The following is a 14,653-nucleotide window of genomic DNA, read 5'->3' as shown; positions in this document are numbered from 1 at the left end:
TCATTAACCCACTCAGCTCTGAGCTTAACCCTCTTTGCTCTGCTGCTCCTCTTCCTCCCTACTGCGTGTCCCGGGAACACCTTGCAGGGCGAGACAAGAGCTCCATGTGGGACCAGCTGGAGGATGCTGCCATGGAAACCTTCTCTCTGAGTAGGGCTGACCTCTTTCACCTTTTGACCTTCTATGTTTGTGCTTGGATGAAATGCCCGCCTGGGCTCTGGTGCTCACTTGTGTATTGTCTGGTGCTTTGAAGTGCTGCTTTGATCTTTACCGCCACTGGATTTCCCATCACACCGAGTGGATGGTTTTGTAAACAATGTAGCAGGACAATGGACAAGTAAACAAGAGACAATATCTCTTGGTTGACAATACATTTTCAACAATCACATGGTCAGGTCTGTGTGTTCCTATGGATGTGTGTTCGTATGGGTGTTTGTTCGATTGTGTGGGTGTTTGTGTGTGTGTGTGCAGTTATGTAAGGATCTGTGGGATCATGTGTATGTTAATGCATGTCTACTGGCGAGTGTGTGCTGACATGTACAGTAGTTGTCAGTGTGAAGGGGATTTTGACCTGGAGATGATTTTGTAGAATAGTTTTGTGTTTTTGTGTGCCCTTGTGATTGTGGTCATGATGTGTTTTGTGTAAGTGTGTGTCCTTTTGGACACAGATAAGCAGTGTGTGTTGTATTTATGTAGGTAAGGAGCGCTCTACACTGTGGGACCAGGTCCAGTTCTGGGAGGATGCTTACTTGGATGCTGTCATGTTGGAGAGAGAGGGGATGGGCATGGACCAGGGACCTCAAGAGATGATTGACAGGTACAGGTTGCCTATTAGAGTGGATCTGTATTTTTGAAATGACAGCCATCCTTGTATAGCTGTGTTTCCTGTTTAGAGGCTGATGGTTACTACTGTTTACACAGATACCTGTCACTCGGGGACCACGACCGTAAGCGCCTGGAGGACGATGAGGACAGGCTGCTAGCTACTCTACTGCACAATATGATCGCCTACATGCTAATGGTTAAGGTGGGTCTATCACACACAATGTTTCACTCCGTAACCCCCGTATGTCAACTGCAGCAACTACGAATGTTCAGATAAGTAGGCATCGCATATTTTCCGACGTCTCTTGCTAAGTTTGTCTGTATATCCTTCTCTGTCTGTCCAGGTGAACAAGAATGACATCAGGAAGAAGGTGAGGCGTCTGATGGGGAAGTCCCACATCGGCCTTAGCCACAGCCAGGAGATCAACGAGTGTCTGGACAAACTGGCTAATTTGGTAAGAAAGAACCAAGGATTCTCTCTCTTCAATAAAATAGGAGCCACTAAGGCAGTCAACTGTTCTACCAAGTGGCATAAAGATTCAACGTTTTATGTGGTCCTTCGAGCCAGATCCTTTTACGCAACACATGTTTTTACGGTGTGTGAGAATATCAGTGTTGCTGATACAGTATCTCTGTTTTTAACCCTCTAGAGTCTAAGCCCTGTCTAAGCCGGGGATGAAACATTTGATTTGGCATTATTGCTATTAGCCCATAGAAAAGCGTTGAATAACAGATTCAATATATGGAACAACAATCCCCCCCATAAAAAATCTAAAGGAAATTCTGTCCTATATCTGAGAGATATAAGAAAGGACACATGTATTTAACCCCTTATTCAAAGCACTAAACAATCTCCATTAGAGGTCGACCGATTAATCGGAATGGCCGATTAATTAGGGCCGATTTCAAGTTTTCATAACAATCGTAAATCAATATTTTTGGACACAGATTTTTTTTTTTTTTTACACCTTTATTTAACTAGGCAAGTCAGTTAAGAACACATTCTTATTTTCAATGACGGCCTAGGAACGGTGGGTTAACTGCCTCGTTCAGGGGCAGAACGACAGATTTTTACCTTGTCAGCTCGGGGGATTCAATCTTGCAACTTTACAGTTAACTAGTCCAACGCTCTAACCACCTGATTACATTGCACTCCATGAGGAGCCTGCCTGTTACGCAAATGCAGTAGAAGCCAAGGTAAGTTGCTAGCTAGCATTAAACTTATCTTATAAAAAACAATCAATCAATAAATCAATCATAATCACTAGTTAACTACACATGGTTGATGATATTACTAGTTTATCTAGCGTGTCCTGCGTTGCATATAATCGATGTGGTGCGTATCGTTGCTCCAATGTGTACCTAACCATATACATCAATGCCTTTCTTAAAATCAATACACAGAAGTATATATTTTTAAACCTGCATATTTAGCTAAAATAAATCCAGGTTAGCAGGCAATTTTAACCAGGTGAAATTGTGTCACTTCTCTTACGTTCATTGCACGCAGAGTCCATGTATATGCAACAGTTTGGGCCGCCTAATTTGCCAGAATTTTACGTAATTATGACATAACATTGAAGGTTGTGCAATGTAACAGGAATATTTAGACTTAAAATACGGAACGGTTCCGTATTTCACTGAAAGAATAAACGTCTTGTTTTCGAGATGATAGTTTCCGGATTTGACCATATTAATGACCTAAGGCTCGTATTTCTGTGTGTTATTATGTTATAACTAAGTCTATGATTTGATAGAGCAGTCTGACTGAGCGGTGGTAGGCAGCAGCAGGCTCGTAAGCATTCATTCAAACAGCACTTTCCTGCGTTTTGCCAGAAGCTCTTCGCTGCGCTTCAAGCCTATCAACTCCCGAGATTAGGCTGGTGTAACCGATGTGAAATGGCTAGCTAGTTAGCGGGGTGCGCGCTAATAGCGTTTCAAACGACTTGGACTAGTTATTCCCCTTGCTCTGCATGGGTAACGCTGCTTGTCGTTGTGTTCCTGGTTCGAGCCCAGGTAGGAGCGAGGAGAGGGATGGAAGCTATACTGTTACACTGGCAATAATAAAGTGCCTATAAGAACATCCAATAGTCAAAGGTTAATGAAATACAAATGGTATAGAGAGAAATAGTCCTATAATTCCTATAATAACTACAACCTAAAACTTCTTACTATTGGAGACTCATGTTAAAAGGAACCACCAGCTTTCATATGTTCTCATGTTCCGAGCAAGGAACTTAAATGTTAGCTTTCTTACATGGCACATATTGCACTTTTACTTTCTTCTCCGACACTTTGTTTTTGCATTATTTAAACCAAATTGAACATGTTTCATTATTTATTTGAGGCTAAATTTATGTATTATATTAAGTTAAAATAAGTGTTCATTCAGTATTGTTGTAATTGTCATTATTACAAATAAATTTTAAAAATCGGCCGATTTAATTGGTACCGGCTTTTTTTGGTCCTCCAATAATCGGTATCGGCGTTGAAAAACCATAATCGGCCGACCTCTAATCTCCATATATACTTCCATTGATAGAAAAAATAAATAAAAAATGGTACAGGGTAACTTCAGATGAGTCTTGAGGCCTTGTGGGCATCCTAGAGCAAAACAACCAACATGAACGTGTTTGTGAGAGACTCGCCTTTCCACAGAGAGGGGTCATATTACTGTGTAGCCCAAACTGTTCGGAGGCTACAGACAGAAGTTGGCAGAAGGGGATGTACCAACTTCGTAGAGCAAAACGGAGAACACCATTGGGTTCATGAGTCATCTTTCTACAGAGGAGTCATAATAGTTTTATAGGCCAAACCGTTCAGACGTTTTTGGGAGAGGACCGATCTTCTGGATATCTCATGGTCTGACAAACACAGTTCTTCTAATTCTGCCACCTTTCACCACAGATGTGGAAGGGCGATCTCGGCGAATATGGTGGATTGAGACGCAGCCCATGCAAAAAAAAAACATATCTCTAGCTTAAACGGATGCATTTCGATGGGGATTTATTTATTATGTTAGATTTCCACGGGGCCGCAGAAATTGTAGAAGGGTAAAAAGTCTTGTTCACTCACATTTCAGAATGGCCGCGAGCTGTCCATCAGACCTAGCGGAAGCCGTCACATCAAGAAGCAGACCTTCGTGGTGCATGCTGGGACAGATACCACGGGGGACATCTTCTTCATGGAGGTATGAGAGACACTTTCAGCATTCACTTTCCCAGCCCTTCCTTGTACATACAGTTCATGTTTTCTTTTTATTGTGCCCCCAGAGATGGCTTGATGAGTATCTGAATAGATCAAATTTACAAATCATCGTCAAGAACTGTCAAACTCTGCAATTTGTAGTTTTAGTAGATCTAGCGTTTAGCTCTACAGTGGATATCAAATAATTGCATCCTTTGCCTCTGTCCATTTCCCCCATTCAGGTGTGTGACGACTGTATAGTCCTGCGCAGCAATATCGGCACAGTGTATGAGCGCTGGTGGTACGAGAAGCTCATCAACATGACCTACTGCCCCAAGACCAAGGTCCTGTGTCTGTGGAGACGCAATGGCCAGGAGACCCAACTCAACAAGTTCTACACCAAGAAGGTGAGCCCCTACCGTTAGCGCTTCGAGTACTGAAATGCAACTAGCAATTATGAACACCATGATATCCGTGTTAGTGGAACCTGTGACTAAGGTGACTGCAAATTGTGACTTTCGTGTCAGACTTTGTACAGCCACTTTTTGTATTCCATAATCTGAATTCAAATGTTTTGTTGTCTAGTGTCGCGAATTGTATTACTGTGTGAAGGACAGCATGGAAAGAGCTGCTGCCCGACAGCAAAGCATTAAACCAGGTATGTGGGTGTGCACGTTGGCTGGAGTCTCTTTCTTTGAGGCAGCACCAATGTATTCTTGCCCTGCGTTTTGAAAATGGATAGCCCTAGGCCAGTGGTATTCAAAGTCTGGGTCGGGACCTAGAGGAATTGCAGTGGGGTCACCAAAATATATTTCAAAGAAATGAAGAGTACAGATTAATGTATGAGACAATATATACAAACGTTTTTGAGAAAGATCATTTGAAAAATGAATTATTGAATTTATTGGTTTCTTTTCATTTTGATAAGAGAGATGAAAATGTCATGAAATAAAGGTTATTTGTTCATGTAAAAATGGAAATGTGCCGATTTTTAAGGTTGTCATTACATTTGGCCAAAAAAACGGGGTCCCGATGAAGAAGTTTGTATACCGCTACACTAGGGGTTAATAACAGTTAGTAATAGTTCGTAGTCTATGGAGAAGTAGAACTTTGGGATGTAGGAATAACTCTGAGTGAAGGTGAGCTCTACCCTACTGCTTTATTGTCCAATAAATTCTATAACCATTTGAGTCAATCAGCTCAGTTGGCCAAGTAAAGACTTTTCTGTCTGTTATCACGAACACTTTTCGAAAGGGATGTACAGCGAAATGGATAGGGGAGGGATCCTTTGGCATAAGCGATCTGCCCCTCTCTCCATAGGGCCAGAGCTGGGTGGAGAGTTCCCTGTGCAGGACATGAAGACTGGCGAGGGAGGACTGCTGCAAGTCACCCTGGAAGGCATCAACCTGAAATTCATGCACAGCCAGGTAGGAGACCTGTATTACCACATACACACGCACACGCACACGCAAAACCATTTAACCTTCTTCCAACCGCCGCAATTCTTCTCCTCGTTTTCTGTTTTCTTTCTCTCTCTCACACACACACAACAGTGGCTCACTTCCTCTAAGGTCTCTTTAAAAAAACAAAAGAGAGAATAGAAGGCATTTATGGTTGTTTATCTTTGACATTGATACATTTTTATAGCCTACTGACTTGAGTGAAAAAGCAGAGTACATTTTAAAGGTACTTCAGTCACTGTTTTGATCAGGACCTTAGAGGAATAACTCATTTTTGTGCTTTGTCTTTCTATGATTTAAAATATGTTATGATTTATTTGTGCAGTCACTAAGATGTATGTTTTAAGATGAAAACACATATCCACTTCTGTTAAAGGCCTCCCGAGTGGCGCAGCGGTCTAAGGCATTGCATCGCAGTGCTAGAGGCGTCACTACAGATCCGGGTTCAATCCCGGGCTGTGTCGCAGCCGGCTGCGACCGGGAGAACCATGAGACGGCGCACAATTGGCCCAGTGTCGTCCAGGTTAGGGGACAGTTTGGCCGGCTGGGTTGTCCTTGTCCCATCACGCTCTAGCGACTCCTTGTGGAGGCCGGGGGCATGCACGCGGACTTCAGGTCCCCAGTTGTACACCGTTTACTCCGGGTTAAGGCAGCAGTGTGTCAAGAAGCAGTGCGGCTTGGCAGGTCGTGTTTCGGTGGACGCGTGGCTCTCGACTTTTGCCTCTCCCGAGTCCGTATGGGAGTTGTAGCGATGGGACAAGACTGTAACTACCAATTGGATATCATGAAATTGGGGAGAAAAAATGGGAACATTTGTAAAAAATTTATATAATCATAATTGGACATTAAAAAAAAATATATATATATATAAATACTAAAATATTCTGTTAATACTTAGCATTCTTAGTTGTGGTGCCCAAACCTTGTCGTTTGTGGGGGAAGGCGAGTGTTCTGTTTGTGTAAGAGAGATTTGTGCATCAGAGGTAAGACAGATGACCTTGCGCAAAGACTTTTCATTAATAATTGCCATTTTATTTTTCCCTTTTAAAGTTTTGTCCCCTTGACCTGCATATTAAAGTTCGATGAAAAATACCTCAAGTATTCACAACTTTTGGGGTTGGGGCAATTCCATTTCCTGAATCAACTTGAGTAAGAATATAATTGACCTCAGTCCTCACCACTGTCACAAGTAGATATTTTTGGACCCAAAGGAAATGCTTGGAATCTGAAATAACAATTATAGTGATTTGAGGGTCATAGGAGTGGCACTCATTTAATATAACCATAGTGAAGAAACATACTGGACATATCACACTGTAGGATTGGGGCAAAAACGCATTGAATCAACACATGGGAATGCCTACTCATAAAGTAATACTCAATTGTAGTAGAATAGAAAACAATGTTTTTGACCACTACTTTCTTTATGAAAGGTCCTAGCTCTTTGAACTGCTTTCTTGATTTCTTTAGATCACACAGCGCACACAGTGTTGCTTCAAAAAGAAGGCACAAACAGGTTAGAACACATTGCTATGGTTGAAGAACAGTTACATCATCATCATCATAGAATTTAACAAGGGTACCACAGTCAATGTTATAATACCCTTCCCCTACTACAGACACTTAGCCTAATTTACCTTTTAGGAACAACACATACCTTTGTGCAACCTGATTGTACGATAATGGTCATAGTTCTCATTGAGATGCTGCTTGGAGAGTTCAAACCACCTCTTTTTCCAACGTCAGCTCTGCAGGAGCTTATGCACCAGTAGTAGATGTCATATTCATGCAATAAAACATTACAAAAAAACACTTAACTGTCTTGTTGTGAAGAACTTTTTCATCTAATAGTTAATGCCAAACCATTACATTTTGCCAGTGCAGGCCCACCCAAGCTTCCAGTGACAGACATGGGTCACCGTAGGGTTAAATACGCGGGCATGTTACAGAGTGGTGAGGTTGTTATAGGGGGCAGCCTGTTTTGTTGGGGAGGCGATGTGGCTGACTGCCCTCTTGTACCTGTACTACTGAGCTGTTGTTGCCAGCCCTCGTTGCTGGAGGAGGGGGCATGGAGGGCATTGGGGGCGGGAATGGGTTCCCAGCAGTCAAAACTGGTTGAAATTATGTCATTACAACCAGAGTATTGGTTTTGGTAAACTGGTAGTAATTATGTCATTTTCTGGGTTAGGCCCAGGAACGAACCAAAAGAAAAAGGCCAGCTGTTTAAAGTATAGACTAGACCAACTTTCAGTAGTTATTTTTCAATTTTTTGTACTTTAGTTTAGCACTTCATCATTCCAGTAGAATTTTATTGGCATTGATAGCTGTTAATACATCAAGTCCCGTCCATTATGTTGATCGTTTTTGGGGGATAGTGCCGCGCCCTCTTTGAGCGCCGTCCAGTGTTTGTGCTCTTCTGTCCGATAATAATCCAAACCGTTTCTCTTCCATGCTCTCTCCCCCTGCAAGGAGCGGAAGGTACACAACCTCTGCCGTGTTTGCTTGTTAGCGGTTATGACTTTTTTGTTGGGTTCGTTTTCCTCAATTTCTTTAGCTGTGTGTGGTAAACTTTATGTTATGTGTCCTCATCTCTGTTTTCATATGAAATTTCCATGTATGCTTAGCATTACATGGGCCACAGTGCATTTGCATTAGTAGGGAAAACGGAAATTAGTTAGCAGTCGCCATTGCTTCACTGTTGACAACAAATGGCCACAATAGCTTTGCTGATGCACAGTTTAGCTAAGGCGCTATAGTGCGAACAAATTGCCATATTATAGTTTCATTCAGCAAGTAATCATTAATAGCACTCACTTCATCATAGACCTTTCCACAATGCATTTCTACTCACCTAACCCCAGCCCATGTAAGCATTCAAACATGGAAACTTCTGTTTTGTGCTGTCCCATTTCATTTTGGTAGCGTTTAAAAGCTTGCATATACCATCTTCTGTATTCTTTCCCTTTTAGTATTGACTAGATGAGAATTTAACGTTGTTCATTTTCTCTCTGAAATGTTTAATTTCAGCATGTTGTCATTGAGTTACTAATGTTCTGTCTTGTTGTTTTTTTGTTTTTTTTGTTTTAGGTTTTCATAGAGCTGAATCACATTAAAAAGTGCAATACTGTGAAGGGAGTCTTTGTCCTGGAGGAATTTGGTAATTACCACATCTATTGATTCTAGGTCTGTACTCGACACGGCAGTAACTCACGACAAACGCAACGCTGACGCACAGAGTTAGCAACTGCAACGACTCGGGGTTCAGTGGATTCACAACAGCTCTTGCTTACCTCAGGGCAAATTATAGTCAGTGCTAGAGTTAGCTAGTTTCCTTTTGCAATTTGAGAAGTCCAGCTCTCACAAATATGAATGTTTGCTTATTTTCATATTTATTGCTGATTTATAAAACAAGAGAAAACAGCCCTATTTGTGAGATTTCTGTCTTTATCTGCTGTGTTTTTAGTTTTTAACCATGAGGTCTTAGGAGTCAGGCCTGCTGTGTTATGATGGAAGACTTGATGCACAGCTTGTTTCTGGATCAGACTTTTGTAAGGATCAAATGTTGGAAATGAGAGCTTTAGGGTAGGAAATCGTTTTTTAGGGTTCACTCGACCAAATAAGATGCTATGTGCGTGAGAGGGAAATTCATCAAAGCCCAGAGCAGAGGGAAGCGGAGCCACAGATCGTATTTGAACTGTTTTAAACGCTCATTAGGAATAAAGGACACATACGTTAATGATGTTCTCAGTTGAAGCTGAATTATCTCGCTCGATCTTCAGGATGGAAGGATGCTAACTTGCTGGAAATGGCCACATTTGTGTTGCGTTGAGTAGGCACAAAAAATGTTTTCAGAAAGAAAAGGAAAATGTACTTTCTTAGGCACGTTCAGGTAGTATCTCAGCCATTTCAAAACGTTTTCTCCCAATGGTGCCTACTAAATGTGATTGGGGATTCCTTTCCTGAGACCAGGGCTAGTATTTAGATATTTAGAGCATTTCCTTCAAGATGTGTACAGTAGATGGTTTATCGTGTCTGTTTATACTGCCATATTTGAAACAGACAACCAGTGACCAATGAGATTGTTATGAGAGGCCTAGATCTGTGAGGTTATAGCCCCCATTTATATCAGCGCTGGACTGGGTTACTGCCGTGTCTCTGTGCTGCTTTTGTAATACGTTACCCTCATCCTTGCCGCTATGAAAACCTTCATTCTCCAGCAGGTAAAGTGCTGTCACCTTTCTCTTCTCCTTTCCCTTACGTAAGAGCATTCCTCCTCTCCGTTCCCGCCTTCTCTCATGCCCCTCATTCTTTTTGCCGAATCCCCCTCGTTCCTTTCTTGTAAACCTTGGCTGAGTTTTTTCCTGTCCTGACCGTTTATTAAACTGAACCTTTCTGCTCCTCTCCATCACTTTAAAAAAGCAAACCCCTCTAGTGTTGTTTTTTTCCCTCAGTGCTTTGGGGTTTTGAGGCCAAGAAACCTGGCGACTTGACAATGTGGGGAGCAGAGGGCTTTGACTGCCCCCCCCCCCTTCCCTCCCCCTTTTTTCCGACCCCTACTTATCATTGTCCCCTCTTTCATAGGTTCACAGTTACTAATGAAAAGTCTGTCCACCGACACTGGCTTTGAGCTTGGTCTAGGGAGTTGGGCCTCATTAAAGGGATACTTCGGGATTTTGGCCGTCTACTTCCCCAGAGTCAGATGAACTCGTGGATACCATTTTTATGTCTCTGTGTCCTGCGTGGATGTAGTTTCGTGAGCCCATAAACTTCCAGTCATTGCGCTGACGCCAGTTAGCAACTTCCTTCAAACTGCACGCAGAGACATAAACAGTGTATCCATGAGTTAATCTGACAATGGGGATGTAGATAAAGGGCCTCAATGCCAAAATCCCAAAGTATCCCTTTAACAGCTTATGTATTTGTGTCTTTAAGCATTCAGTTTCTTGGTTGACACACTTTGTTTTTTCCCTATAATGTCCTGCTTTGTTTCTTTCCCATTCTCCACAGTTTTACATTGTTGTTGCTGTACACATTTGCTCACACTGTGTGACACTGATGTTTTTTGTATTTTCAAGCCATTAGTGGGAGTTCTTTCCTTTTCCGTGCGCCACATATGTCCTTCTTTACACAATAATTTTGATGTCTGTGTTCAAATGGCTTGCTGCTACAAACAGTTGAATCTATTCACCAAAACAAATCTAGGAACAGTAAGTAGTGGGGGCAGTAAAAACCACTTTTTAGGAAACAACAGAACCTACACTACCGTTCAAATGTTTGGGGTCACTTATAAGTTTCCTTGTTTTTGAAAGAAAAGCACATCTTTTGTCCATTTAAAATAACATCAAATTGATCAGAAATACAGTGTAGACATTGTTAATGTTGGAAATGACTGTTGTAGCTGGAAACGGCAGATTTTTTTTAATGGTATATCTACATAGGCACACAGAGGCCCATTATCAGCAACCATATTTTTAAAAGGCTAATTGATAATTGGAAAACCCTTTTGCAATTATGTTAGCACAGCTGAAAACTGCTGTGCTGATTAAAGAAGCTTCACAGGTCCTCAACTGGCAGCTTCAATAAATAGTACCCGCAAAACACCAGTCTCATCGTCAACAGTGAAGAGGCGACTCCGGGATGCTGGCTTTCTAGGCAGAGTTGCAAAGAAAAAGCCATATCTCAGACTGGCCAATAAAAAGAAAAGATGAAGATGGGCAAAAGAACACTGGACAGAGGAACTGCCTAGAAGGCCAGCATCCCAGAGTCAACTCTTCCTGTTGACATTTAGAATGGTGTTTTGGGGTACTATTTAATGAATCTGCCAGTCTGTTTCTCAAACTAGAGTCACTAATGTACTTGTCCTCTTGCTCAGTTGTTCACCGGGGCCTCCCACTCCTCTTTCTATTCTGGTTAGAGCCAGAATCCCTTCTGTACACAGCGTTGTATGAGATCTTCAGTTTCTTGGCAAATTCTCGCATGGAATAGCCTTCATTTCTCAGAACAAGAAGAGACTGACGAGTTTCAGAAGGAAAGTTATTTGTTTCTGTCCTTTTTGAGCCTGTAATTGAACCCACAAATGCTGATGATCCAGATACTCAACTAGTCTAAAGAAGGCCAGTTTTATTGCTTATTTAATCAGAACAGCAGTTTTCAGCTGTGCTAACATAATTGCAAACGGGTTTTCTAATGATCAACTTGGATTAGCTAACACAACGTGCCATTGGAACACAGCTGATAATGGGCCTCTGTACACCTATGTAGATTTTCCATAAAAAATCAGCCGTTTCCAGCTACAATACTCATTTCCAACGTCTACACTGTATTTCTGAATAATTTTGTTTTTTTAATGGACAAAAAAAATGCTTTTCTTTCAAAAACAAGGATATTTCTAAGTGACCCCAAACTTTTGAACGGTAGTGTATATATTTTTTATCAGGTGAGAAACTGAGCCAGCTCATACAGGTATACTGTTTGACATGTACCACAAGGATAAAGCTGGCAGCAAGCTAGAAGCGAGGTCGAAGTTTGGGTGGTTCTCGGAAACGAAGCTAAATAAACAAACTAGCCAGCTGTTTGTCAGAGGTGTTTGCAGTTGGCCGCATGCTGTGGACTGGGCAGACTAAATTCTCTAACGTTGCGAACTCATCTCTGGTGAACTATGCAGACAGTCATCAAGATGGTAGTCTGGTATGCAAACATGGTGGAAACATAACCAAACTGTCCCCAAGTTATATTCACACAAGCAGTTTTCCATAGTTAGCTTGAAAGATGATGGCTAGCTACCTAACTTAGCAGTGGCTGTTTGCCAGTCAGCATAGCTTGTAGAATACTGTGTGTTATGCCCTGGGAGTGCGACCCTAGCCCCTGTGTCTTCGGTCAAAAAGACGATGCAAGTCGTTGATTCACTGTGTAACCAGAATAATGGTGAATATGTAGTAGTACAAATTTCTACTAGAGAAAAGGAATGATAATACAATATTAGTCATGTATAATAATTCACTAGATAAAACACTGACATAGGTATACAATAGGAAATAAGCAGGGGAAATATGCATAAATATACAGAAAAGAATATGCATAAATAGTCATAAGGAATGTACACAAACATAATTGCAAGAATACCTAAGAAATATGCATACGTAATATGTGGTTGGTATATATACATAATAGGTGATACACATGTAAACAATATGCATATAAACTGTGCCACTAGGCGAGCCCTGTAATAGCTCTAATTGCAAAGGCTGACTGACATCCGTGAACATGCCAGAAAGGGCAGTGCTGGAAAACGACAACTCTTAACGGCTGCGTTTCAAACTCAAAGTAGACAGCCCTCGGCCCTGAACTCTAAGCCCTTGACTGGCATTTTACATCGTCACATCCGAGTGTTCCTTAAATGTCCCTTGCCCAAGCGAGGGAGTGTTGATCGAAGAGGCAACGTCCTTGGTGGAAATCTTGAAGTTGAGCTTCAAAACAACCAACCTAAGGCTATTAATGTTAACGACGCTGGGCCTATTGTACGTTGGCTTATGGGACTCCCAATCACGTCCGGTTGTGTATACAAATTTCAGAATTCCCCAAAATATGTTTATGAATCTACTGTTTATAGGCTCCTCACTATGAGACTAAGCCAATTTTACAACGCTAAAATCAATGTTGTCTAGATATATTTTTTATCAAGTTAGGTTAATTTTTTCTGGCATGCCGAAAATGCAGCCTTGTTGATTAAATGTATAACTTTGCGGCCACCAGAGTTTGAGTTTATTTTTACAGGGACAGTGCACATTAATCAACGTTTCAGTAAAAGTGCCGGTTTTAGCCCTGGGCAGGTTATTAAAAACAATTACAATATAGACAATAGCAACATAGAACAAGACATAGCATACAGACATAGCAACATAGGACAAGCAAGACGTAGCATACAGACAGAGCAACATAGAACAAAAAGCAGCAAGACAAAATTCATAAAAGCAACAAAGTGTTTCCACACCTCACAAGTTACAGACAACAGACATGGAAAGCGGCAACACACAGCTAGGGACCATGTTCACAAATCTGATTGACCTTTAGCCATGTCTTCAAGCATTTTGTGAAAGTGTGATATGTGGTGCAGTTATGTGTGTCTGATGGCAGTGTATTCCAGACATGGGAAGCTCTCACAGAAAAAGCGGATTTACTAAAGGTGCTTTTCCTTAGGGGAACTAAACAGTCACCTCTCATGGCAGACCTTGTGGATCTGCTGCCATATGTTTGGGTTTTCTGTTTAACAAAAATACTGAGTGGAGGGGGAGCCAAGCCATTTAGGATCTTGAATACAAGACATGCATCGGTGTATTGCACAAGATTTTCCCAACTCAGGAGCTCATGCTTTCTGAGGATGTGACAGTGATGATGGCTATTGGGCTTCCTATCAAGCACTTTGAGAGCCTGTTTGTAGACAGACTGCATAGGTCTTACTGTTGTACAGCAAGCTTGGGCCCAACTAGTCAAGCAGTATGTTAAGTGGGGGAGTATCATAGATTTGAAGTACAGTTTTGCTACCTCTGTAGTCAAACAATTTCGTATAAATCGGAAATTAGCTAGGTTGAATTTGGTTATTTGAATTACCTTTTTCACATGCTTTTTAAAAGAGAGGTTGGAATCAAGTATGATGCCAAGGTACTTAAAATCAGATACCACCTGGAGCTTCTCCCCTGACACATAGACATCTGGCTCAGTAGCATCTGTTGCCCTCTTTGTGAAGAACATGCAAACAGTTTTTTTCACATTGAGATGCAAACACGAGTCACTGAGCCACTTTGTAACCTGGACCATTACAGTAGTGAGTTCTTGTGCAGCTTGTAGTTTGCTCTTTGCATGCACATATATCACTGTATCATCTGCATACATTTGAACTTCAGACCCAGTACAGACAGAAGGCAGATCATTAATGTACAGGCTGAACAGGAGGGGCCCCAGTATTGACCCTTGGGGCACGCCCACATCATAGCTAAGAGTGGGCGACAGCCCACATGTGACTACAGTTTGCATTGAATTGTGGGTCATATCAACCCTGCAAGTGACAAATTCTTCACTCGCTCCGTCAAGCAAAATCGAGGGCCAAGGGGGCAACGTTTGTGAATTTGACCTCCATTTAAGGTGGCAATCAAACTACATCCGGTTTCAATGGGGATTCCCCGAGG

General features: G+C 41.7%; 1 protein-coding gene across 7 annotated transcripts in view; it reads left to right on the top strand.

The window, feature by feature from the left end:
• Positions 1 to 14,653, top strand: part of LOC120024943 (MAP kinase-activating death domain protein-like) — an 85,164-nt gene that overhangs the window by 63,547 nt on the left and 6,964 nt on the right. For 6 of the 7 annotated variants that reach the window (XM_038969324.1, XM_038969323.1, XM_038969322.1 and 3 more), the window contains 8 exons: positions 697 to 817; positions 922 to 1,027; positions 1,170 to 1,280; positions 3,908 to 4,015; positions 4,254 to 4,418; positions 4,597 to 4,669; positions 5,332 to 5,438; positions 8,559 to 8,628. In XM_038969324.1, the coding sequence (XP_038825252.1) occupies positions 697 to 817; positions 922 to 1,027; positions 1,170 to 1,280; positions 3,908 to 4,015; positions 4,254 to 4,418; positions 4,597 to 4,669; positions 5,332 to 5,438; positions 8,559 to 8,628 (861 nt within the window). The remainder of the gene's footprint in view (positions 1 to 696; positions 818 to 921; positions 1,028 to 1,169; positions 1,281 to 3,907; positions 4,016 to 4,253; positions 4,419 to 4,596; positions 4,670 to 5,331; positions 5,439 to 8,558; positions 8,629 to 14,653) is intronic. The other variant, XM_038969326.1, reaches the window with a different exon arrangement.

This window comes from Salvelinus namaycush, chromosome 30 (assembly GCF_016432855.1).
Source record: "Salvelinus namaycush isolate Seneca chromosome 30, SaNama_1.0, whole genome shotgun sequence".
Lineage (NCBI taxonomy): Eukaryota > Metazoa > Chordata > Actinopteri > Salmoniformes > Salmonidae > Salvelinus > Salvelinus namaycush.
The sequence above is the reverse complement of the archived record's forward strand: the minus strand, read 5'-3'. Positions and strand labels throughout refer to the sequence as shown.